The sequence below is a fragment of the Malania oleifera genome, chromosome 5 (assembly GCF_029873635.1).
Source record: "Malania oleifera isolate guangnan ecotype guangnan chromosome 5, ASM2987363v1, whole genome shotgun sequence".
Taxonomy (NCBI): Eukaryota; Viridiplantae; Streptophyta; class Magnoliopsida; order Santalales; family Ximeniaceae; genus Malania; species Malania oleifera.
Window position 1 is genome coordinate 11444001 of NC_080421.1, and position 27922 is coordinate 11471922.

Below are 27922 nucleotides of genomic sequence, written 5' to 3' on the forward strand. Positions count from 1 at the left end.
ATTTATTTAGAGGTACTATCATACGAGTAGACCTTATATAGAGGTATAACCCAGTTTAACAAAAATATCAGATAACGGATAGAAAACTTGTCATGATCTCGTATCAGATGTGTACTAGACAGAGCACCTTGACGTGAATGTCAAAATTGGATGAGAGAACCTGTCATGGTCTCGCATCAGATTTGGACTAAGAAAATCGCATTAATGAGGATGGTATAGATCGGACGGGAGAATCTATTATAGTCCCACATCGAATGTGTATTAAGAAAATTTTGGATTTATATGGATGGTTTATAATCCAACTAAGTAAGATGTCTTTAATAAAATAAACCCGCCAGTGGATTAAAGTGGAAAGTAAGCATTTTAATTAACATTTTCCTATGAAGTCGGCAATCACAGTATCACATTGTGATATTTTCTGCCAAAAAAGAAAAAGAAAAAAGAGGCATTACAAGAAAGTAGCTTCAATTTTGACGGCTGATGGCAATTCCAGCAAGGCATGGGAAAACGGACAGGGTGCACAACTGTGGGTCCCACAAGCGTTGCTTTCCAAGCTCCTTTAAACTTCAAGTCCGCACTTCGCATACCTACAATATATGCATGCTCGTATTGGTCCATGCCACGTGGTTTGAATTTTGGAGCAGCTTCCCCCCTGGGCCCCACAGTGCCAAGTGGGGCGGCATATGTTGTCGACAGCAAAACTTAACGACGAATCGCCAAGTGTCACAGTCGCCTGCTGAGGAAGTCCTTGGTTTTGACTGGCTTCACCATTTTAGTGGCAAAACAACTGCCACGTCATCTGTCCAGCGTGGTAAAAGGGTTGCACGCCATAATGAACAGTCAATTGTAATGAAGACGAAGATGGGTAGCCGGGTCAATTTGTTGAATCTTCGATTAATGGGTAATGCTGTGCATGTCCCTATACATATATAAATTAATATAATAATATTTGAGATTTTTATGTATTGATGAAATAAGGTCGATTCATCTTTCGATATTATTTTACTCAGATACTAAGATCTTATTTCAAAGTTCGAAACAGTGGTTGGACATGCGTTTGTACTTTCACAAGGGAAAATGGTTACTGATACTTCGCGAGACTTATACTTTATTAACGTGAATGTTTTGAATGATTAAATTGATAAAGTTAATTATAAGATTTTTAAATTTAGCATATTATTTTTTATTCAAATGCCAATCACATGAATCATTTTTATAAAAAGTCTTAAAAAAACCATCTCAATTAGCTACCTATGATCATTTGACAAAGTTAGAACAATTAGTTGTTTTCCATCTATTTCGATTTTATATAGTAGACCCAGTATTCGTAGAACTTATGTTTATATGTTGAAATTTTATTATCTATAAAAGGAGAGTAAGTAGCCTAATCTAAAGTTCTATATTATATTTAGTTCCCAAATTAAACTTCTATTTATAATACATGTACGCTTTTATTTCTTTTTTTAAAAGGAATAATAAATTTTATATACCTCGTAGAACTTATGTTTATATGTTAAAATTTTATTAGCTATAAAGGAGAATAAGTAACCCAATCTAAAATTCTATATTATATTTATCTATTTATAGCACATGTACGCTTTTATTTCATTTTTTAAAAGGAATAATAAATTTTACAAGATAGATTTTGATATTTATTTATATTTTTTGATTATATGAAAATAAAATATGACCAAAGCAACTGATGTGATTTGTTGTTCAATGATGGGATATTGAAAAAAAGGGGCCCAATCAAATGGCCCAATGTTAAACTATTACGCGGCTGCAAGGCCAGACCAGACCAGACCGGGCAGGCTAAGGAAAGCAGTGGCCCATTGATTTGGGCAGCCCAAGTTAGAAAAGCCCATCGATTGAAAAGCCCATGGTACTGTGTCGTCGTCTGCTCTCGCTACCTAAGCAGAAACTGGACAATGGCTGTCCTTCAAGGGAGTAAAGTCTATAGGGACAGAGGTGGAAGAAGACGGCGAAACATGGAGAGCAGTGGCCGGAGGCAAAGGGACACTCTTTCTCGACGTCTCTCACCGCCGCCTGAAGCGGATCACTTTCTTCATCCGGTGAGATAATCTCTCTCTTTACTCGGCACTTCTGGATTTTGTGTGTAATTGTGCTTGTTTCTACTCGTAGATTGTACTGAGAGCTGAGGAACTGAAACAGGAAGAGGCAGAACCTGTGATCGTTGGAGGTATGGTGTTGGATATACATGCTACACCTTCTATGCCTGCTAATCCCGGAACCACTACTCCTGGCAAGGTGTTTTCTCTCATTTCCTCTTTTGATCTCACTTCGAAATTCATCTTTTTATATCCGAAATTTCTGTAATTCTTTTGAATTGAAATTCATAATGGAGATAGTAGAGATCGTGTTTGTGTGGAGTGTATGTACCAATTTTTGTTACTAGTAGAAAATGTATATGGTCAAATTTTTTTTTTTTCATTTATGGGCGGAGAAAACCTTCGTGGGGTTTGTTGATTTTGTAGGGGAAATTATTTTTTTTCTGGGGGAAATCTTGCATCCTTCTTATTTCAAGCAATGAAAAGTGATATTGATGTTAATGGGAACTGTAGGAAAGTAACTTTTGGGAAGCCTAGGAATTTCCGCCCTTTTTATGGGAAAATTAGGGAACGAAGTTGATGGATATATCTGAGCTGAGCCATGTCACTAGAATTTGTCATTTCTAATTCTAATATGCTCTCGTTCAAACCTGTGATAGTTTTTGAAACACAAGGATGTAGAGGCACTGCTTGAAAATAGTTTCATGTGGGTTCCTGAACGCACATGTGCATGAGGAGATAGAGGGAGAGATAGCCTCACTACCACCATCAAATTTAGTTAAGAATCAGGAGGGCAATGTTCAAGTGCATGAGAAATTGGAACCGGTATTTGGCTATGGTTTTTTACCATAAAAGGATGTTATGAGTGAACTAGTTGGTATACCCTTTAGCGAGAGTTTTCCACAAAATACATATTTTTACTGAACAACTTAGGTTGCAAATGTATGTACTTGTATGTGTGTGCATGCGTGTGTATAGGAATTTGAAAGAAAAAAACTCGGGCAGGATATTTTGCATATTGTGTTCCATACTATGCCATTGTGATCTCTGCATTTAGGGTCTGTGTCTGTCATTACTTAAAATTGAAGTGAAGATGGACTTTATGAAAGAACTGTCAAATCCATTGCTAGTAGTCCACACTGTGATTGGAATTTATTCAAAATAATACAACAACAAATTGCTTGTGCATTTCAAAAGTTTGGTCAATTATTAACATGGAAGACTTTTGCATACTTTAACATTGAGGGCAGCTCTATTCAGGTCCACTATGTGCTAGGAGGCGTGGCAAGGAATGTTGCTGAGTGCATGTCTAAGCTTGGAGCAAAACCTTTTATGCTTAGTGCTGTTGGCCTTGACATGGCAGGTGACATTTACCCCCATTTTCTTTAAACATTTTTAGGTTTGTGAAAATTTTGTAACTTTGATGGTAGGGATGCTACTTCTACACAAACATTAAGGACCCATCTAGTTTTGGAAAGCAATTTTCATTTTCCATTTTATTTTTTCAAAAAATTACAAAAATGTTACATATTTTTTCATTTTTACAACATTTTTTATGAAATAAATGAACAACAATAGACAATTTTGGCATTTTTTGTTTGCAGAAATAGTTTCATTTTTCATTTTTCAAATAATTACAAAAATGCCACCTTATTTCCAATTTTTTAAATTTATATCGAAAAGTTGTAAAACATCTTTTCATTATTTATCAAGATTTCTGACTCTTACTTTGTGTATTGTGGCATGTAATTTGGACCTTGGACTTTAATTTATGTGGATTATGTATAGAGTTTTTTCTAAATAAATCCACATGAATATAAATTTTAGCCCCAAATCCACTATTCCAAATATTAACTTATACAAATTTTACAAAAGTGGGAAACAAGTTCTCTTCTTTGTGATTATTTTGAAATATAGAAATAAAAAATAAAAATTTTTTTTCACTTTTAAACAAACTCTTTATTCTTCAGAAACTAAAAATTAGAAAAATAGATTATGTTTTATAAAAAAATGTTTTGCACATATAAAAAAACTCTTTATTTTTTACTTTTTTAATACGAATCTTGAAATATTAAAAAATAAACTAAAATATTTATAATTCTTTGAGGAAAACTAAAAATTGGAAAACGAAAAGTATTTTCCACGACCACAACTAAACAAACCCTAAGGTTGGCAAACAACATTTGACAGTTCTTTTCACCATATGTATACTTCATTAGAAAGAACATGGCATCTTGATGCATAAGCAAGGACCATTTGATTGCATAGGTTTTATGCATCAACCATCAAATTGAGTGGTGTCATCATGTCATGGATGTGGAGATCTCAAAGGCTAAAAGGAATCACCCTTGCCCAGATGGCCAAAAGGAATCACCCTTGCCCAGATCTGCCTAAAGTGACAAGGAGTCATGCCCATGCGTCAACAAGACTACATTAAGCCCAACCCAACTGTACTAATCCTCATCCAAGTAAATATTCATCTAACCCATAGCACAATCCTCAGTGATGACCTTGATCCAACTAAGGTCATCATTGAGGAACCTAGACTTGAATGGTAAAGGAGTTAAACTCACATTCTACCAGCACTAAAAGTAACTCTTATCCTCATAGCACAATCCTTGTGACAGGTACCCATCACTTACCATCCACTAGGTGAAACTAGGGGAAGTGACACCATACACTACTCGAGTAGTAGACAAGAAGGATTAAGACCCCTAGATAGTCCAATTGGATCCACAATGAGACCACCCATCAGTATAGCCAACGACCAAGAAGGGACGGATATCAAACCTTGGAGTCGAGAGTACTATGCGATTTCATTCTCAAATGGATTGTCCATAGGGCTTCCAATCCCACATGGAAGTCCAAGACACCCCTCGAGGATGTCAAGAGCTCGACCCTAAGTGCTTCTCATAGTGCTCACTTAGTACCCAATAGGGGACCAAGAGGAGGTGATGTAAAATGGAAGAAGAAAACGATAAACTAAAAACAAGGGGAAAACAGAGTTGGACTGAAGGAGCTGTAATTTGAGGAACACATTCTTCACAAACTTCACAAACTAAAAACGGTATTGTTTGCTAACAACACATTCTTCACAAACTTCAGAAGGAGCTGTAATTTGGGGAAGATCTATCACCATATTCTTCTGTTGTAAAGTATTTAGCCCGCCAAAGCTAAGATGCCCATAAAGAAAATGCCATAGCCATTCCTTCTCTCCCAATCTTGCAGAAAGATATGAGTGAGCGGTGTCATGGAGATACAATGGAAACATTCTATTGGCTGTCATGTTGACTTGAGCTATCAAGCCCAACTTCTCATCTTCAATTCTGTAGACTCCATTTTTTATAGAGATTCCATATCCTTTTTCTTGTAGCTGACCAACACTGAGTAAATTTGTTCTCAAATCTAGAACAAAGAGAATGTTGGAAATAGTTTTAATAGAATTTTTGTCGGTTTGAATTGCTACCTTTCCCTTTCCCATAATAGAGACTATAGAGCCATCACCAAACTTCACAACATCACGAAAAGCTTCATTCAATTTAGAGAATACAGACTTCTCTCCACTCATATGGGTGCTGCAGCAAGTGTCTAAGTTCCACAAGAATTTCTTGTCGGTTTCCTCCTTCACATGACAAGCCATCAACAAAGACACTTCTTCTTCCTTCTCAGCAAAATTGGATTGCTTTCCACCATCTCTCCTTAGATTAGTACAACACTCTGACTTGTAGTGGCCAAACTTGTGACACCTGTAGCATTCAACTCTTGATTTGTCTGCTAACTTTGACTTGGAAGGCGTTGAATGATAGTTATTGTTGTCACGGCCTTTTCCTCTCCCTTGAGAACTAGAATCTTCAAATTTCTGATTTGAGTGTCTACCGTCATTGCCACCTCTGCCTCTTCCTCGTCCTTGACCTCCTCCTTTTGATGCAAAGGTTTGTAATGCTTGCTCCTCCTTGTCTTGCCGATTCATTTTCTACTCATGAACCAACAAAGAACTTTGCAATTCATCAGTGGACATACTGTCAGTGTCTTTAGATTCCTCAATTGAACAAACAACATAGTTGAATTTTGTTGTCATCAAACGAAGAATCTTTTCAATGATAGTGACATATGTCATTTTTTCGCCATGGATTCTCATCTTATTTGTGATTGCTATCGTCCTGGAAAAGTAATCTGTCACCAATTCTCCAGACTTCATGTGTGAAGTTTCGAAATCGCCTTGAAGCACTTGAAGCTATGCCCCCTTTGCCTTTGCTGTCCCCTCATACTTCTTCTTCCTAGAGTCTCAGGTCTGCTTGGAAGTTTCTTTACAAAGAATGGTTTTCAGGATGGAACTATCAATTGCCTAGAAGAGATAATTCTTTGCTTTGAGATCCTTCAACTTCTGCCCTTCAAGAATCACCTTCTGTGCATCTGTCAGCACAACACATGCTGCTGGTTCTGCTACTCCAAAAACAACAACTGTCCAATATTCATTGAACCTCAAAAAATTCTCCATGAGCATGCTCCAATGGTCATAGTGACCATCAAAGCGTGGAATGGCTGGCTGCACAAAAGTTTCAGAAGGCATTGTGGAACTCTAACCTCGCTTTGATACCACTGATGTAAAATGGAAGAAGAAAACGATAAACTAAAAACAAGGGGAAAACAGAGCTGGACTGAAACTCCACACTTCATTGATAAGGAAATGACCATTATATAGGCTAAAAAACAAAACAATTACAAGCACAAAAATAGGCACCACTAACATCATGCTAAACAACTCCTACAAACTAGGCAGCAAAAATAAATTGAACTCCTAAAGTCTAGGACAATTCTAACGTGCTGCTACTAATTTATTCAACAGGAGGTAGGTTGCTCACCTGGCGTTCCTACAACATTCATGTCTCCAAAGTATTCCCATTCATATATGAGTAACGACTAGGGATCTAATGATCATACATCTTAGGCTTGAGAACTCCACTACAAGTTCTAACTGGACCAATCACAACGTCATAGTGACATGCCATAACCATCCCATGACATCTGTATAATTGAATCCAGGTTATCCAACCTTCCCTCCAAGTCAGAAACATATACCAAAATCATGTGTCTGGGTCGCAAACTCTAAATCCCTGACACAGCCAAAGAAGCAACTTCTGATGTGAACTCATTCCTTGGCAAACACTCTCTAGTTTTGATAGATGCACTTGAAACTGAACAGGAGTTGGGGACATCCTCATCAATTCATACAATCATACCATTATGTGAACACACAAACGCACATTTTACATTAAGTTACAGCTTGCGTGCAAACATTGTTTTACTTTTTTTTATTGATTTCCATTTGTTTGGATTTCATGGCAATTTCATTTCTTTCCAGTTTGGATTTGAATCTTTTGGAATCCATAGTGGCAATAGATTCTAAATTATTCATCCTTGATCAAATTATGTACCAAATGTCTTTACCTTGGGTCTTTAACTGGTTGTACCCGTATACATGTCTTGATCACCATGACTGTTCTCTTGTATTCATACAACATTAACTTATAAAGCTGAAAGATGCTCTCTTTGTTTTGTAATAGGAAATTTGCTATTGGAGCATTGGAAATCTGCTAAACTATCTATTGAAGGTAACTTTTTTTATTTTTTTAAATTATTATTGTATAGTATCAAGGTTAACCTTTTTTTTTTTTTCATAACTTGTAGTTTCTGTTCTGCAGTGATCACTGCCTTGAGGTTTTGCTTTTTGGTGCACCCTGACTGCATCAATATTTTTCTCTTCCCATTTACTAAACTATGAGCATTCCATATTTAACTTGGCTGCAACAATGAAAAGCTCTTTTATTTATGTTTGAGACAACACCTTTTATTTATCTTGTTGGAACCCATGTTCTGACAAGCTGATTTGCTCTGTTTGAGTCCCAATTCGGTGTTGCTCATCTTGGTTACATTTGGGTTTACTTCAATGTATGCATGCTTTTATATATATATATATATATTGCAGCGCAAAAAAGAATTTAGAGTGAGGAATGAAGCATTATGGTGGAACTGAATTTGACTTAGGAAGGAAGAGAAGGATGCCTACTTGAATTATTAATTCTAACTTGATACTTTCTTGTATGTTTTGGATGTCATAAACATGCATGATTTGCTCATTGCTTAATTATATAAAATCAGTTCTCTGCTCTATAAGCTGTGGGAAAAGAAAAAGGGAAGTTAGATATTTGCAGCAGCCACTCCAACTTAGCCTTTTATAAACTTGCAATTTTAAGTTTCTTATGTCTTGTTGGCAATCAAATGAAGTATAATTTGTGCCTATGTTGCCCCATAGTAACTGCTTAACCCATTTTTCTTTTTCTAGAAAGTTAAACAAAATTCTGTCCTTACTACTTACAAACATTCTAGCCATAATTAAATAATGTTTGGTCTGGAGCAGGCATTCAGATGCGCCATGATATTGAGACTGCTGTTGTGTGCAACATATTTGATGCTGAGGGAGAATTGGCAGCTGCTGTTGCGAGTGTGGAAGCAGTTGTAAGTTAGTTGTCAATGATTGTAGCCATAATGGATCAAAAGAAGTTGCCAACTAATTTAAGTTTAAGAACTGTTTATAGTGATCTTAAGAATTTTTACAAGCACCTTGATGCAGGAAAAATTTCTCACAGCAGAGTGGATTAAAAAATTCAAGAGCAAATTATCTACTGCGCCAGTGTTGATGGTTGATGCAAACTTAAATCCTCCTGCTCTAGAAGCATCTTGCCTAAGTATGTTAAATTTGTCAGTTTTACATTGAACCTCTCTCTCTCTCAAACACTCATGCGCGCACACAAATATATATTTCTTGGTGGTGATACGTATCCTGTTTTCATCCTTATTTTCCACAAACTGTTTGCTTTTGTGTACATATACAGTACAGAAATAGAATCGTCTTTGTTACAGTTTTTGATGGCATTCTTGTATACTTTTGGGCTTCTTTCGTTGCAACGGAAATTTCAATCAGGGAAACAGTTCATGATTGCTGCTGCATGTTGCACTATTGAAGTCTTTGCTTGAATATGGTTAAAATACTGACCTTCTTGCTATGATATTCATGATGGCAAGTTTAGAAACATTGATGGAATGTACTTTCCTCTAATAAATAGTAATAAAATTTTAATGCTAGCGAACCACTTGTTCCTGCTTTTTTGGATTCAATGCCTTTTACGACTTTTGTGCTGGTTTAATCCATGCTAGCTGTTAGCTGTTTATCTGATGCCTTCCCATTTTTCTCTCTTTCTATTCATTCTTTTTCACATGTTTCTTCTTTTCCCCTATTCTCAGAGGCAGCAAAGTCTGATGTTCCTGTGTGGTTTGAGCCTGTGTCGGTTACAAAATCCAGTAGAGTAGCTCCTGTGGTCAAGTATGTGAGTGCTGATACAACTACATTTTACAGTGCATCTTTTATGGAAAGCTTAGTGTTACTCTTGACAAGATGATTATTTCCATCTCTCTAATTTCTCTTTCATTGAAGATAAGTGTTTTTTAATGGTCCCCAATTTCCACGGAAGGAAGTTGTTCGGAACTTTGTTTCTAGATATGATTATTTTTCACCCTATTTTCCCAAGTGTTGGTGTAGCGCATTCTTTTGGACAGTCGAGGACGTAAACTATTGAGAACTAATGTTCATCTGGTCACACTGTTTGATTGGTTGGGCAGAATTTTTACCATCTATTGTCTTCCAACACATTGATTTTGGATTCCACCTCCTTTAAGTAGAGCACGGCTGCTTCTTCCAATGAGTTTTGTTGTGTGATTGATCCAGGACCTATTGGCACAAGAGAAGGATGCAGGAAAATAAGAGAAAACAACAGGAAAACAAACAATAAATTAAAAAAAGAGAGTAAAAAATTGAAGACAAATCTTAATTGGGCCTGAGTGCTCAATATTTCAATTTGTATCTCATGGTTACACTTGAAGCCTTCGTATAGGCTTTTTCCTAATTCTAAATAAGTAAACAATGCCTAAGAATTAATATCAAATCCCTAAAAATTAGACCAACACATAATTGTAAAATATTTAAATCATAAAACCTTAGATAGTCTTAAAGACTCTAGATAGTCTACTAGATTATTAGCTTATAAAAATCCTAAAAGAGGAAAACTTCTGAAAATAATAAACTACAAGATTGCCCAAAAATCCTAAAAATGCCAAGATTTCCATCACAAGTTTAGAAGCTCATATTGCATTAGTGTTTCTAAGCACCTTTGGCCCTAAAACTTCTTTGTCACTCTCTGGATACATGTTTGTCAGACTGTAGATATGTTGCATTTGAGATGCCTGGGTCTCTTGCATGTTCTTTACATGTTAACAATTTTTTAATGAACTTTTTTGACTGTGTACACATGTTAAACACGGATCAAACACTCGGTGGCTTGTTAGGATTAACAATCTTGTTTGAATGTATACTATATATATAAGTACGAATAGTGTAACGCATTTTGTGGGCAAATGTACTTTTAAAGTAGGGAAAAACATTTTAAAAAGAATTATTCAAATTGAAACCAAATAAAATTTGAAGTATGTCTGATTTCTTCTAAAACTATTATAAAGTATATAATATTATTTAGATAAACTATCATTCAACTTTTGAAAGATAAATATTAGAATAAAATTGTAGACCTATAAGTACCTTTTATATAATAAATTATAACATAAATTGGCGGAAAATGATTCATGTAGTCGACCCCACCTAGTGGGGAAAGACTTGGTTTTGTTGTTGTTGTTGTATTAGAAAAAAATTCATAAATTGACTGTAAGTAGATAAAAAATAGCAACTATAAAAATTTTAACTAATGAATCGCAATTTGTATAAATATTTGATTATTTTAAATATTGGAATTGTGTCAAGTTATGGATTTTCACTCATAGGTCCCTTGTGCCACTTTAGTGAATTAAGTATTGTTTTAATATTTTATAAATCAAAAGCATCACTCCTGGACACAAGATACAATAAATTAAATTCCTATTATATTATATTGTATTTTTATTTTTATTTTTAATAAAAAATAATTTTTAATATGCGACTCATCTTCTCCTTATAAGATTAAATGTTTTGTCAATTTTTTTTTTTTGAGATAATAATATCCTTGAAAATTTCAAAATATAGCTTTCACCTGTTTATCAAATAATAACATATTATATAATAACTCAATGCAAACTTTATTTCACTTTTTTCATGTTGATGAGGAATTTCATATTTTTGTTCATATTTTATACATTTTTTATTTTAAAATTTTATTGTCTGAGAACAATTTGATCTATCAATATTTATACCAGAAAATACCAAATTAAAATAAATATGGCTACAACAAGGTATAAACTAACACTAGATAACTATATTGCAATTTTATAAAATAAAAATTATAATTTTCTTCTAAATTTATTGAGATTTTTTGAAAAATAAAAAGGAAAGAATATTTTATATAGTGTTTTATGAATACAAAAATCTAATATCTACAATAGGTAATATATTTAAATATAATATTGTAAAATTTTAATTGGCCATGTTCCTGTTGTATCATGTCTTACATTTTTAGGTATTGTGATGCCCCCATATTTTTATTGTATTGTAAAACTATAGAAGTATCCCATATCCATGTCCATAGATTATAGTTTCAAAAGGAACAAAATTTTTTTATTCAAATTTGAATATTTTTATTCTAGTTTATATAATGAATTATGACAATATATTATCATTTTATTTCAAAAAAAGCATCTAAATTATTAGAAATTATCTAGTTGCTATCTCGTGCATTGCACATCACATATTATGAGCAAAGAGAAACTATAGCTGTAAAAGAAAAAAATATAGGAAAGAAACAAAAATGATAATAGGAGTATAAGTGGAAATTGTGGTGGCATAAATTTGGTAGATGCCACATCTTTTAAACAAGCTTCATCTTCCAGGTATTGTGATTGTAACTATAGGCATTCCTTCCTCTCCTATCCCTCGAAAACACACAAAAAGGAAGTATAGTCAAAACTATACATATTTTTTCATTGTGTTCATGGTTTAATTTCCCTGGGATCATGTAATCATGCCCTGGCTGTCGTCTTTCTTTCCTGCATTTATGTCCATCTCTTTACTTTTCTTTTGTTTAATCATGCTCTTGAACTTTCATCTCTTTATTTTCCCCCTGCAATTGATATGGAGCCTTTCTACAGATAACTTTTGCTTCACCTAATGAGGATGAACTTGTTGCCATGGCAAATGCTCTATCCTGTGATAACGTGTTTTGTCTGATCAGAAAGGATGACTATAGAAACTTTTCAACAGAATCTTTGTTTCAATTGCTAAAACCAGCCATATGGGTTTTGCTAGAGAAGGGTATTAAAATAGTTCTTGTGACTGTTGGATCAAACGGGGTCTACTTATGCTCCAAAGGAGTGTCTGCCTTGATGAAATCTGGTTCAAAGAGAACCTACTGTGGTGGTCTTGGCAGGCAATTGTATAAACTTGTCTCTGCAAGCTGCCCCCCCAATCAATTTTCCAGTGCTGTGGAGTCTGAGGGAAGCTCTCATCTATTTGCCGTTCACTTTCCTGCACTCACTGCGTCAGTTGTAAAGCTTACTGGTGCTGGTGACTGCTTGGTTGGGGGAACACTTGCTTCCATTTGCGCGGGCTTAGATGTTCTTCAAAGTGTGGCAGTTGGTATTGCAGCAGCCAAAGCCGCTGTTCAGGCAGTGGCTAATGTCCCTGCTGAATATAGTTTAGCCACAATTGCAGGTATGTTTGTGAATTTTAATTGCAATTTGCTCATAAAAGAATATGATTTAGATTTTTCTATGGAATGATATTGTTCTGTTCTGGTATTCCATAGCAGTTGGATGTAACCATCCATCCTTTATAATGTAATCATAGCAAAATTTTAATGGAGCCTTAGGAAGGTCTAAATTCATCCCAGAATTAGATAAACAGTAGATATTATCAGTTATCTCTTTGGCTATTCTCATTAGGATATTTAGCGAGACTGTCATGCCAGATGGTTGAAGGTATGGGGACAAACAAAAGCGAATTTTTATGAACAAAACAATCCGTTACTTGGGCATTAACCACATCTTGAGTCCATTAAACTTTGATGTAGGTTTCTCCATGGTAGCAAAGAAATAAAACAACCCGTTACTTTGGGTATTAACTACACCTTGTGTACATTAAACTAGATGTAGGTCTATCCATAGTAGCAGAGTGTTGATTTTCTCTTGTTATGTGATGACAGTGATCTACTTGTGGTGGGTAAGGTTGATATATGTTTCTTAATGCAGATGATGCAGGGGTGGTATATTCTGCTGCCAAAGTTCTGTGCCTCCAGTCCAAGCTGTGAACCATGGACAATAGTTGCATTTGATTTTGCTGATAGAATGGATCAGAATGCTTGCATTCTTGTGAATTAGCTTTGAAGTTCGAGCTACCAGCCAATCCCAGGGCTTAGAAACGGCAGTTTGCAGAGAGTTGCAGAGTCAAGCCAGCAGCACTCCCGGTTGCAGAGAAACAACCTTACCATATAAGGCCTTAGTTATTTAATTTCTTTGTTGTTCTTGTTTCTTTTCTTTCTTTCTCTGCGATCCCATAAGCCCATGCTATTAATAGTTGCGAGTTTGGGATGAAATTGTGGAGAACCTGTGTTCTTAAACCCAAGTTTGATCTTCTCCCACCCATGCCAACCTATTACAAACCATGGTGCTCCAAAGTCCAAATCTTGGCTGAGGCAATTGGTTGCTTCACGAGCATTGTAAAGTCGAGTTGTAATCATAATCTGTCACAATCTTGTACTTTCGTCTTTTGCTCCCCCATCTCCCCTAAAGTAACAAATGGATGCCTTAGCGGAAAAAAAAAAAGGGCGGTCAAATATTGAGAGAGAGAGAGAGAGAGAGAGAGCAAAATTTTGGTGCAACTTGGGAGAGCAAAAATAGGAGCAAGATAGAGTTGTGAAGGGGAGTCAGTAGAGCTTTGGTTCTAAGTCTACAGGCATGGGTTGAAGTTCAAACTTTTTCATTCTCATTAAGGTGGATCAAAACAATAGCCATGTTCATAATTATTATAACCAAGTTAATCCAGTTTGGTTTTGTAACTCCTTAATAAGTGAAATAAAAGCATTTTAAGTGTGGACCAACTTTCCTTAAGGTTTTAGCCCCCATTTGAAACATTATAAAACATTATTGCTTTTAGAAATGTATTTATTTTAAGGATTTCTGTCAATAATAGTGTTTGGTTTACATTTTAACAAGTACGTCAGCAGATATTTTTTCAAACTACTTCATTTTTAGAACAAATATTTATTGAAAAAAAATATATATATATATATATATATTTAAAGTACATATATGAAAAAGTACTTATACTACTTCTATATAACTGAATTTTAAAATAAAAATATGTTCAAAAAAAAAAAAAGAGTACTTTTCTGTAAGTGTGAACTGAAAAAGTACTAAAAATTACAAGTAGTTATTGGTTGTATTTAAAATAAGTGAAATTTAGATGATCACTTTTATGATAGGAGTTACATGAATTTATACTGTTATAATCTTGTTATTAATGTAATTTATAACATATGACTATCATATTAATTTATGTTAAAAATATTTTCAATCATATTAAATTTTTAAATTTATTTAATGTTAATTTAAATTACGATTCTTCCTTGTTCTAGAATAGAATTATATTTCATTACAACTAATATATCATAATACATAATAAAATGATATATCGTTATTTTTAATATATTTTAAATAAAAGTATTAACATTTTATAATTAAAATTTTAATTGACAGTTATGTTAATTATTTTCAGTTAAAATATTTTCCATTAGGTAATATAATAATAATAATATTATTAATTAATTAATAATATTCTTATTAGTTCACATCTATACATAAGCTTATCATATTAATTTATGTTAAAAATAACACTAATTATTGAATTTAAAATTTTAAGTTATTTTTAATTATATATACATTTATAAAAATAGCTTGTAAGTTAAGTTCACCCTTACACCTATGCTTATCTTCGCAGTGAAGCTGTCTTACCGTAAGCAGCTGCACTCGTTTATTATAAGGTTAAAATGGCCAATCATTCAAACGGTTTGGCTGTTGAGTGCTTGATGGTGGCGGAGGTAGGGTGCTTGATTTGGTGGTATCCAAGAATCCAATGGCTGTGGCTTCTTGTAGAGACGGTGAATGGAAATGGCTGAAATTATTTTTGGGAGAAAATGGGGTTGAACAATACAGACACAGTATCGCAGAACACAATGATTTCAGGCTATGTGCAGAATGGGTGTAATGAGGAGGCACTAAAGTTGCGTGTTCATATGCTAGGGAACAGAGTTGGATGCAATGGGCTTACTCTAGCTAGTGTTGAACACTTGCTGTGGTTGAAGAATTTGAAGCTTGGAACTAGGGTTTCGAAGGAGGGGCTTAGTTTAAAAACATCTATTGGTGGCGCATTATTGATGTCTACTGCAACTGTGGCCATATGATTCATGCTGTTAAAATTGATAAGCAGTCTTGTAAGGAATCATTCATACACAACTGTGAATAGTTATTGGCATGCGACTTGGAAGAGTTAGTTGTTTGTTATGATTAGTTAAATTTTGTAATTATTTCTTTTCTTTGGAAAGTTAGTTATTAATTAGTTTAACAGATTCTGTTTATAAGGAGATTTGGTGATTGTATTTTTCAGTCTTTTGCTTGTAAGTTTCATTGGATTCAAGAAATAAGATCAGAGTTTATTTAGATCTTCTGTCCATGAAGTTTTATATGGTATTAGAGCAATATTCATACAAATGAAACGATGATCAGATATATATATATATGGATGTGCGAATTCTGACAAAGACTGAAACTACTCCTCATGCACAAAGTTTGGAGGAGAGAGGAAGTACATAGAGAGAAAATATATGATAGCTGAAGGTGTATCCATGGCATCTCCAGATTCAAGCAATCAATCTGATCCATCCTCACAACTGAATATCTCAAAACCATTCTTCCTCCATTCGAACGAAAATCCAGGTAGCATTCTGGTCACACAACCACTACGTGGCATGAAAAACTATCATTCTTTGTCAAGAGCCATGATTCTTGCTCGCACTACCAAAAAATAGATAGGTTTTATCAAAGGAAAAATTATTGAACCTAATCCAGAGTCTCCTCTCTATGAAGATTGGTAGAGCTGCAACACGATGATAATTTCTTAGTTGATTAATTCAATGCATGTAGATGTATATGACAGTGTGATGTATTGTAAAACTACTAGAGAAATGTGGCTGGAATTGCAAAATATTTTTTTCTCAAGGCAATGGTCCCAAAATATACAATCTTCAAAAGGAACTTTGTTATATTACTCAAAATCAGATGTCAGTAACTGAGTATTTTACAAAATTCAAAGGGTTATGGGATCAATTGCTAAATCTGGAACCATTACTAGAGTATACATGTGGTGCGAATAAAACCTTAAGTATTAATCATGACAAAGTTTATGTCATGAGGTTTCTTATGGGATTGAATGAAAATTTTGAAACCATTAGGACTCAAATTCTGATGTATGAGTCTCTTCCTTCAATTAACATGCATTAGTTCTTCAAGAAGAGTCTCACAAGAATGCTGGAGATGGAGGATCCTATACTGCTAAACCTAATACTGTGGCAATGTATGCAAACTCAAAGGGAAGTAGTTTTGGTAATTCAGGATGGAATAAAGGAAACAACAAGAAAGAAAAACATATGTGCACTCATTGTAATATACTTGGGCATACTATTGATAAGTGCTCCAAGCTACACAGATATCCACCTGGTTACAAGCCAAAATGGAGATCAAGTGCAAATCAAGTTTCTTGTCCTCAAGGAACTATGATTGAGAATTCTTCTCAAAGCCGGATTCAATGTCCCATCACCAAGGCTTAATGTGAGTAGTTGTAGGCTTTTCTCAATACAGGATCAACTTCTAGTGACAATCATCATGTTGCTAATGCAAGTGTTGGTAATGGTTTGTCTGGATTGACCTCTGAATCTATTAGTGTTCATGGTGGTGTTGCTGTGACAATAAATTCTTCCCAACCTCAAGCACATAATAACTATCTTGAAACCATGTTAGGTTTTATATCTAACTCTTCCTTCACACCCTTGACACACTCTATTTTCTCAACCAAATTGGTAAACAGAAATTGTTTTGGATCTATTGATTGGGTCATAGACACAGGAGCTACTGACAACATAGTACATTCAATTACTTGTTTCACACATATCACAGCCACTTTGAATGCTCATGTGAATCTACCTAATGGTGAAATTACTTTGGTTACACATATTGGGATTGTTCAAATCACTAAAACTCTTATCTTATACAATGTTCTCTGTGTTCCTTCTTTCACCTTTAATCTCATATTTGTTAGTCAGCTTGTTAAATCATTTTTTTGTTGCCTTATTTTCTTTGGAAATTTTTGTTTTATCTAGGACCTTGCTCATTGGAGCACGATTGGTCTGGGTAAAGAGTGCAATGGGCTCTACCTGCTAGAAGGAAGCAAGTCTGTTTCTTCTTCTTCTTCTTCTTCTTCTTCTTCTTCTTCTTCTTCTTCTTCAGTTTTTTCAGTCAATAAGCCACAATCACATGTATAGCATTCTAAGTTGGGACATTTATCAAATGCCAAATTGGCTTTGATTAAATCAATGATGTACCTCTTGTTGATTCAAATAAAGATTTTCTTTGTGATATTTTTCCTATTGCAAAGCAAAAGAGATTACCTTTTAATAAAAGTTCTCATATTTTTGAATTTTTTTTTTTATTTGATACATTGTGACTTGTGGTGTCCTTTTTCTGTTCCTACAATTGATTGGTGCAAATATTTCTTAACCATTGTAGATGATTGTTTTAGGTCTACTTGGGTTTACTTGCTGAAACACAAGTCCCAAACACAATCCATTTTGGAACAATTTTGCAATATGGTTGAGACTCAATTTTCTAGAAAAATAAAGATGATAAGGATTGATAATGGAACAAAGTTTATCATGAGCAATTTTTTTGTTCAAAAGGAACTTTACATCAATTAAGATGTGTTGAAACTCCTCAACAAAATGCAATAGTAGAGAGGAAACATCAACATATCTTAAATGTTGCAGGATCCCTTTTGTTTCATTCTCACTTGCCTTTATACCTTTGGGGACATTGTGTCTTAACAGCAGTATATTTGATTAATAAAATCCCAACTTCAGTCTTGTCTCATAAAACTCCTTATGAAGTACTTTATGGTCATGCTCCTTTCTATGGTCATTTAAAGGTTTTTGGATGTCTTTGTTTTGCTTCCACTCTAGCTCATAATAGATCTAAGTTTACTGTTAAAGCTAGAAAATGTGTGTTTCTAGGATATCCTTTTGGTATGAAAGGTTATAAAGTCCTAAATATAACTACAAATACTGTTTTTATTTCTAGAGATGTAGTGTTTCATGAAGAAATTTTTCCTTTTGATGGTGCTAATAAATCAGTTTCAGATCCTTTTCTTTTTCATTCTAAAGTTGATGACATTGCCAATTCCAGTTCAGGTAATAGCTCATTTGTTACTCACATTTGCATTCATGAAAATAATATTCCTTGTTCAAATCCAATTAATAATTCTATTTTAGTTGAGGTTCCATCTTCTAATTCTAATCCTTCTTCTTCTTCTTCTATCATTCCTATTATTACTTCCCCCGCTAATCATAATTCTACTGATTCTTTGGTTCCTTCTTTACCCGACCATACTGTTCCTAATATTGTCCCAACATGACTTGTTTCTACTACAGTAGCAGAACCACCATCTGCACCTCTCAGAAAATCAATCAGACACAGCAAACAACCTGGTTACTTACAGGATTATTCTTGTATTGTTACTCACATTCTAGGTGCACCTTATGATATATCTCAATGCCTTACTTACTCACATTTGGAACCAAGTTATCTATCATAAATGATGACAGTCAGTTCTTCTCCTCAAGAACCTCAGTCTTTCTTTCAAGTAGTTAAAGATCCTTTGTGGAAAGAGACAATGGATAAGGAAATTCAAGCACTTGAGAAAACTTATACTTGGGAGCGTTCTACTTTACCACCTGGTAAATCACCCATTGGATGTAAGTGAGTATACAAGATTAAGTTGAATTCTGATGGTTCAATTGAAAGATACAAGGCAAGACTAGTTGCAAAAGGTTACATTCAATGAGAAGGTCTAGATTTTCTTGAGACATTCTCTCCAATAGCCAAAGCAGTCACTGTTAGAGTCTTGATTGCATTAGCAGCTGCCAAAGCTTGGTCTCTTCATCAATTGGACACCAATAATGCTTTTCTACATGGGGATTTGGATGAGGAAGTATATATGTCTCTGCCTCTTGGTTATCACAGTAAAGGGGGGAGTTCTTCTTCTCCTATTGTTTGTAAGCTACTTAAATCTCTTTATGCTTTAAGGAAAGCTTCTAGACAATTGTACACTAAACTTTCCATCACTATTCAACATCTTGGTTTCATTCAATCTACTTCTGATCATTGCTTGTTTGTGCATGTGAAAGGTCCTTTGTTTACAGCTTTATTAGTATATGTGGATGACATGATCATCACAGGAAATGATCCAGATTGTGTTGCTGAACTGTAGTCAATTTTGGATGCCAAATTTGGAATTAAGGACCTTGGTTCACTTAAATACTTCTTGGGGCTTGAGATTGCTAGAAGTGAGAAGGGTATCAGCTTGAATCAAAAGAAGTTTGCTCTCGATATATTGAAAGAAACAGGCATGATGGGATGCAAGCCTGTTAATTCTCCTATGGAGCAGCAGCTGAAGTTGTCTAAGGATTCTGGAGACTTGTTGACAGATTCGAACAAATACAGAAGACTCATAGGCAAACTAATGTATTTAACCTTGAGTAGACTTGATTTGACATATGCAGTAAAAAGATTGAATCAGTTTTTGGCTAAATCAAGGCATTCACACATGCAGGCAGCTACTAGAATATTGCAATATATCAAGGGAACATCAGGGCAAGGGGTATTTTTCCCTAATGATTCAAATTTACAATTGAAAGCCTATTGTGATGCTGATTGGGCAAGATGTTCAAACACAAAAAGATCATTTATTGGTTATTGTGTTTTTCTTAGGAATGTTTTAATTTAATGGAGATTAAAGAAGCAATCAATGGCGTCAAGGTCTTCGGTTGAAGTTGAATATAGATCAATGGCACGTACTACCTGTGAAGTAACTTTGTCACACCCTGAACCCCGAGATGGGACCCAGAGGTGAGAATGTAACCTAACATGTTCCTGTATCATACAATTATCAAAAGATACAATACAATGGATGAAGGGTCGTACCCCGTGGGGTTCCCAGGCACCCTAGACGCATCCAATCACCACATATACACAGCGGAAAAAGTCATTCTATATCAATATATACAGTACCATACTAGAGTCTATACATGAGCCAAACACAGCTCTATCAAAACGTACAACTGGGTGCCCAAATACATCACAAAATGGCAACCCAACATAACTAAAATCCTAGCACTTACCCAAGTGCTAACGCAGTACACCGGCCACTACGCTCCCTACACCAGGACGCTAGTTCCAGTTACTCAAAGGACCTATAAAAAATGTACGTACAGTAGGGGTGAAACACCTCTCAGTAAGGAAGAACACAGGTTATATCGGTGTGTGGCATTTGAGTGTTATCATGATAAAAACATATGCGCAGTTAAATGCAGTCCAATACTAGTTTACACAGTGCATACACGCACACACAACACATGAACATCAGATCTGGTACAAGTACTGGCGATCCCATCAGCTCAGTCTCGTCATCCTCACACACATGGTCGTTGAATCCAGTACAAGAATTGGCGATCCCATCGGCTCAGTCTCGTCATCCTCACACACATAGTCATCGGATCCAGTACAAGAACTAGCGATCCCATCAGCTTAGTCTCATCATCCACACATATGATAAGTACACAGTGTCGTCACACTCAATGGACCGAAGCCGATCCGGCATTCCGGTGTTGGCCCGTACCCAACCAGCGAAGCACAGCGCCACCGACACATGGCAAGTCCTCCACTCCCATGACATCGTACCGGCGCTAACTGGTGGATCCACACCCTTCGGCCTAATCTGCCAGAATAGGTTCACGCCCTCGAATATAAAGCTGGCTACTCTTGCCTACGTGGCAGGCGATAAACACACGCCCTCGAATATAGAGCCAGCCACTCTTAGTACCTGGAACAATTTCGAAACCGCGTTCCTACTAGCATTTCAACATATCACACACACATGCATGCTCATATAAACAAACAAATCACACTCATTTGGTAATCTAAATCATGGTTTTCCTTACAAATACAGTTTATACAAAGTCAAGGCACGGCCATCCCATTCACGCAATATAAATCAATATATACATAGATTTTCATCAAAACCAAGGATGCAGCTTGTCGCCCCCTTTTTTCCAAAAACTGTAATAATGAAAAACCCTCATTTTTCCCATTGGATCCCCCCAAATGAGTAGCCAAAACACACACAGGACCGTGGACCACAGTTCCACCGAGTCCGAATTCAAAAATAACCAATATAAACATAGTTTCCCTTACCTTAACCCCGTTATCAAATCCTGAACTCCAAGGCTCTTAAACAACAAACTAAGTTCCAAAACCTACAATCAACAGTACAGAAAATACTCACAAGACTGATACCTACAAAACTGCCGGATCAGAATTGAAAACCAAGCCTTACCTCAATTTTATGCTGAAACCTGAAAATCTCCGAAACAAGATTCCGATCCGCAAAAGTTGTAAAGAATCCTTCCACGATCCTCATGGTAACCTCTGATTTCCGATTCTATCAACGACCGATGAGGAATTCTAGAGAGAGAGAGAGAGAGAGAGAGAGAGAGATATCGAGAAAACTTAATGAAGAAGAAAGAGAAAATTCCTTTTATAGCCCTTTGACCCGGCCAATTTTCGTTGACCAAATGTGCCTTCGTCAACGAAAAATCAAGGATTTCGTCGAGGATGTCGACAGCCTCGTCAACGAAGTCTGATATTTACAATTTCCCCAGACCTCTCGCCTTCTCCTCGTCGACCAACCTCTGAATTTCGTCGACGAAAAGTCTTCCGCCTTCGTCGACGAAATCTAGCTTAGTCGACAAAATCTGCAGAAATCCATTTTTATATTTTCCGGGTTCTTACAAACTTGGTTATTGTATGTTTTGAAAGATCTTCAAGTGAAGTATGATAAGTCAATGTTAATGTACTGTGACAACCAAGCAGCTTTGCATATTGCTGTGAATCCTATGTTTCATGAGAGATCAAAACACATAGAGGCAGATTTTCATATTGTAAGAAATAGAGTTCTTGATGATACTATCAAAACATTTCATGTTGCTTACAGGAATCAATTGATAGATATCTTTAGTAAGGCACTTGGTGTAGATAGTCATATCAGATTAGTCAAGAAGTTGGGATTGATCAACATATTTGCTCCTAAGATTGAATATCCTGATTATGTGAAGAAAGATCAGAATGCAAGAGCATTACCCTTGAGGGGGGTGTTAAAATTGATAAGCAGCTTTGTAAGGAATCATTCATACACAACTGTGAATAGTTATTGCCATGTGACTTGAAAGAGTTAGTTGTTTGTTATGATTAGTTAAGCTTTGTAATTATTTTTTTTTTTTTAAAGTTAGTTATTAATTAGCTTAACAGATTTTGTATATGAGGAGATTTGATGATTGTATTTTTCAGTTTTTTGCTTGTAAGCTTCATTGGATTCAAGAAATAAGATCAGAGTTTATTTATGTCTTCTGTCCGAGAAGTTTTATACATGCGCAGTCAGGTCATGCTGCAATTGGGATGTTAAACTCCTCCTCAGTCACTTCATGATTTTGGGGCATTTCTCCCGGGGCAACACGGTAGAAGCACATAGACTTTTTGTTTCATTGGCTGAGAAGAATTCTGCTTTCTGGATATGTCAAATTGCAGTGATGTGAAGGTGTGTTTGAACTTTGATCATCATTAAATGCCCTGGGCATGTGCAATACAAGCTGCTGTGGATCTACTGATCTAGGAAGCAGATTCACTCGCATGCACTGCAAATGGCAATTGAAATGGAATATAATTGGCTGGTGCTATGGTTGAATTAACTTTTGAGTTTGATTTTGTGCATATTTGATGTTTTAAGATGGAAGCGGCAGTATTGTTGTGTTATGGCGACAACAAAACTCCGTCCATGGCAATGGCAAACATTTCCTTAAGTTGGGAGTGGGGGGCTACATAGATTTGTCAGCAGGTGATGTATCCAGGGGAGGGCTGCATGTGGGAACTGGTGGACTTCTTAGATCTACTGCCACTAATTTGTAAGCCCCATACAATAAAATAAAATTATGAAATGTTGAATTTTGGATTGAGAGTTTGAGACCGTGAGCTGGAGTTGAATCCATTGGATCTTGCACCCCTTGTAATGGAAGCTAAGCTCCACCCTTCGTTAAGCCAATCCCATAAGTTAAAATAAGACCAAATGGAAGATTTGGGTTGGAAAATGGGATGGCCGGACGCGGCATTAGGTGGGCCACGTGGTTAAGTTGACCCTATGAGTCCATGGATTGCGCCAACCAAGGAGCCACGTAGGAAAACCGGAGGCTCTCGTGGCTATAAATTGGATGAGGTGGACGTCCACTTCACCATTCCTCTTGTGCTCGCCACACTCCGACCTGCTCTCCCTCTCCTCTTCTCTGCCTAAATTGCCAAAGGTAAGCTCCATGGTCTATCTCCTCCTTTTGCTTCTTCCATTCTTAGTTACTAACTGTGGAGTGCATGCATAAAAATAAATGGGTAGTTGAAATTTTGGTTACAATATAAAAATCAAAATTATTTTCTTAATTACTTGCATATTGTCTTGTAAATTTTGTAACTAAATAATCATAACTTGTGAAGGTGAGAGCATTATAAAAATAATGAAAAAAAGAAAATACTAATTAAAAAAAAACAAATTCTTTACCTTTTTTATTAATAGTTCGCGATTGAGCGCAGATGAGAAGGAACAACATAATAAGAGCAATATCAGTACTCCTATTTTTGAGGTTATCATTTGCACAACCTCCGCCAGTATCGAAAGCAACTCTTCACAAGGTGGCGGCTTCTCTAAAAATGTACGTTGATGAACTCCCTCAAATGCCCAGGCTTTACGGTTATACCACGACTTCTCCTCCTCATGCCTCAATCAATCCTACAAATCTCACCATTGGCATGTATCAAAGTAAATGGGTATGTACTATCGTTGCCGTTAGACTTAGGAGTTAACAATGTCGTTAACTCTAGGGCAAGCTATCAACTCGAATGTTTCAATTTTTTTCTTAGTAATTATATTAGAAATATAGTGACTAACTGCTCTTATCATAGATAAGATCCCTTCTTTCTTTCTTTTTTCCCTTTTTTCAAAAAAATAAAATATAAACAAGCACAGTAATCTTATTATTTTAAGTTATTAATTAAAAAATTATATGTTGGTGCATAGAAATTTCATCGTGATTTACCAGCAACAACAGTGTTCGCCTATGGTACGTCTGCCGCCACTGCAACTGTCCCGGGTCCCACAATTGAGGCAATCAAAGGGACACCAACATCTGTGACGTGGCAAAATCACCTCCCTCAATCCCACATACTGCCGTGGGACCCAACCGTCCCAACTGCCATCCCTAAGGCCGGAGGTGTCCCTACCGTTGTCCACCTCCACGGCGGCGTCCACCCCCCTAAAAGCGACGGCCATGCCCTCGCTTGGTTCACCGCTAATTTTCGCGAAACTGGGCCCACTTGGTCCGGATCTACCTACACCTACCCTAACGTACAACACTCGGGAAATCTCTGGTATCACGATCATGCCGTCGGCCTCACACGTGTCAACCTCCTGGCGGGTCTGATTGGAGCCTACGTGATCCGAGATGCAGCTCTTGACAGTAGCTTAAAACTTCCAGTTGGCCCCGAATTCGACCGCCACCTAATGATTTTCGATCGGAGCTTCAACGTAGACGGATCATTGTACATGAATCGAACCGGAGACAACCCGAATATCCACCCGCAATGGCAACCCGAATACTTCGGCGACGCCATCATCGTCAACGGCAAGGCGTGGCCGTACTTAAAGGTCCAACGGAGGAAGTATCGGTTTCGGATCATCAACGCCTCCAATGCCCGACATTTTCGGTTCTCGTTGACTAACGGATTATCATTCATTCAAGTCGGATCCGATTCATCGTACCTGCCCCGCCCGGTGCGCACCCGAAGCATCCTCTTGTCTCCATCTGAGACAGCCGACGTGATCATTGACTTTTCAGCCACGTCAGCTAGCGAATCCGAGTTGACCAACGACGCACCATACCCGTACCCGACGGGTAACCCGGTTGACGAGCTGAACAGCAAGGTTATGAAATTCATAATCATTCCCGGAGTTCCGAACCCCCCGGACAATTCGCGGGTCCCACGGAGTCTAAAAGCTTACCAACTGCCGACGACGACGGCGGCCACGGCGAGGAGATACATAACGCTGTACGAGTACCAGAGCGCCGCCGGGACTCCGACGCACCTGTACATAAACGGAAAGAGGTTCGAGGATCCGCCGACGGAGACGCCGAAGTCTGGCAGCACGGAAGTGTGGGAGGTGATAAACTTGACCGAAGATAATCACCCTCTGCACATACACTTGGCTACGTTTCAGGCAGTGAAGGTGCAGCAGATGGTGGGTTTGGATGTTTTCGCGGCGTGCATGGGGAGGAAGAACGACGCCGTGGGGTGCAACGTAACGGAACATGCGACAGGAAAGATTGTGGAGGTGCCGGAGAACGAGAGGACGTGGAAGAACTCGGTGAAGATAGCGCCGGGATGTCAAACGACGGTGGTGGTGAAGTTTAATTTGGTGGATGGGGGTGGTGAGTATCCGTTTGATGCAACTGCAGATCCTGGCTACGTCTACCATTGCCATGTAGGTACCCGTTTTATTTTATACCAGTCATGAATACTCATGAGTCATGATGGCAAACATTTTCTTTAGCAATGATATTTTCTTGAATAGCCTGTTTGTTTGTTTAATTTTGGATCTGTTAATGCAGATTTTGGATCATGAAGACAATGCTATGATTCGTCCACTGAAGCTAATTTCCTAAGAGATCATGATCTATATATACTGCTAGTTTTAAAATTATGTAAGGTGCCCTTTGTAATTAAATAGCAATAAGGCCATGTTGTTGTTGCCAGTCTACTGTTGAAATGAAACTTCGTTTATTATAAAATGAAGTGGGGCTGAGTGGGGGCAGCTGCACCCACTATCTTCCATTTATGTTTGTGTCATCACGCGTATTATTATTATTATTATTATAATTATTATTATTAATTTTAGGGTTTGTCTATATAACTAGTAAGATTATACACTATGACAAGAGAATTGTATTCCCTTTTAAAACTCTTTCCAGTTTTTATTGTAGAAAATAAAAATGCAATAGGCTCATGGATTTGTCCTATAAAAGCGTGAGTCCAACCCAACCTTATAATTCTAAGATTTTCCTAATACATATTCGATGTGAGATAATGACTGACTCTCCCGTCCCATGTCTGACGCCCTAGTCAAAGTGACTCATACCTCTACGTAGGATGCATCCACATGATAGTATCCCTCCAGTAGCTCTGATACCAATGTAACAGTGTTGGACCTAACTCTAGTGAGATATCATCCCCTATAATCCATGGCCTCACAAATTTGTCTTATGAAAAACATCTCACGTAGTTGGAGCACAAACTACCAACTCAAAATTCCCCTAGTAGACATCCAAAGTGAGACTGTGACAAAGGGGGTGTCTCTATTAATTTAAAATTGAGTTCGTACTTATAAAAAATGATTCTTGGTTGTACGGTTTCTAAGATTACTCAATCAAATTCAAATTTGTGTGCACTCACAAATACTTAAATAGTAAAAGCTAGTGTTTGGACCGTTTGGTTAATAAGGTGTGAAAAAAAGATAGAACTAGCTACGTACATATAGCTCAACGCCACTCATTATCCCCATCGAGATTTAAAAATTCTCTTTTTTGACATACAATTTTTTTAAAATTGGCCCACTCAAAAATGAAAATATGGACCTCAAATTTGAATATTGTAATTTTTTTATGACAAACATTTTTAGAAATTTTAAAAATAGTAGATAAATTATAACCTTTGCGTTTTCAAATATCATAAATTGTATGTAATATTTCATACTAGAAGTTCTACATTGAAATCCTATATAAAAGTTAAGAGTGTGCTAAATTTTACTTAGAATGGACATTACTTATTCCCACATGTAGTATAGAATTAATAGACTAAGCTATAGTCTCTAGGCTCCCATTTGTTTTAGGTTCACTTTTTCATATTTACAATCAAATATAAGTAAAATTGATGTCATGAGTTGTCATAGTGTGCAATAATGAATATTTTTAAAATTTTAGTACTACAAAAGAAAATTTGAATGCCTTACCCAAAATGAGAAGAGAGAGAGAGAGAGTGATGGAATGAGAATAAAAGGACTGGAGTAAGCTTTATATAGGCAACCTAGAGGGGATAACCTCGAGCACATTCAAATTCATCTATCATAAACATTAAAACTAACAGTTATAAGAGCAAATTAAATTTTTATGACAACAGAAAAGAAAAATAGCAATAACAACCTTAAAATAATTTAATAAAACCTAAAAGTTATAAAAATTGTCCAAAAATTTGAAACATCGCCGAAATTTATTTCAATTTTTGAATCTAATATTGCTAGCGAATATTCGACAAATCTTCTTTGAAAAAAAAAAAAGACTTTGCCAAATCTC

The 27922-nt window shown here is 36.3% G+C and overlaps 2 protein-coding genes across 3 annotated transcripts; both read left to right on the forward strand.

Annotated features, from left to right (window-relative positions):
- Positions 1-1858: 1858 nt before the first annotated feature.
- Positions 1859-13863, forward strand: LOC131154978 (pseudouridine kinase). Of its 2 annotated transcripts, none has more exons than XM_058107844.1 (9): positions 1859-2072; positions 2143-2268; positions 3330-3432; positions 7634-7681; positions 8488-8585; positions 8701-8815; positions 9372-9454; positions 12255-12816; positions 13353-13777. In XM_058107844.1, exons 1-9 carry the CDS (start codon positions 1929-1931, stop codon positions 13409-13411), a joined length of 1338 nt encoding a protein of 445 aa, XP_057963827.1. In that variant the 5' UTR covers positions 1859-1928; the 3' UTR covers positions 13412-13777. The 2 variants fall into 2 exon arrangements, with proteins under 2 accessions (XP_057963827.1, XP_057963828.1); XM_058107845.1 differs by having other exon boundaries at positions 1865-2072; positions 2173-2268; positions 13353-13863.
- A 2140-nt stretch (positions 13864-16003) lies between these two features.
- LOC131155836 (multicopper oxidase LPR1 homolog 1-like) lies at positions 16004-26239 on the forward strand. The gene is made up of 10 exons (XM_058109282.1): positions 16004-16094; positions 17016-17116; positions 17534-17604; positions 18507-18616; positions 19031-19180; positions 19307-19605; positions 19696-20142; positions 24114-24347; positions 24598-26058; positions 26186-26239. Exons 1-10 carry the CDS (start codon positions 16004-16006, stop codon positions 26237-26239), a joined length of 3018 nt encoding a protein of 1005 aa, XP_057965265.1.
- Positions 26240-27922: the final 1683 nt, after the last annotated feature.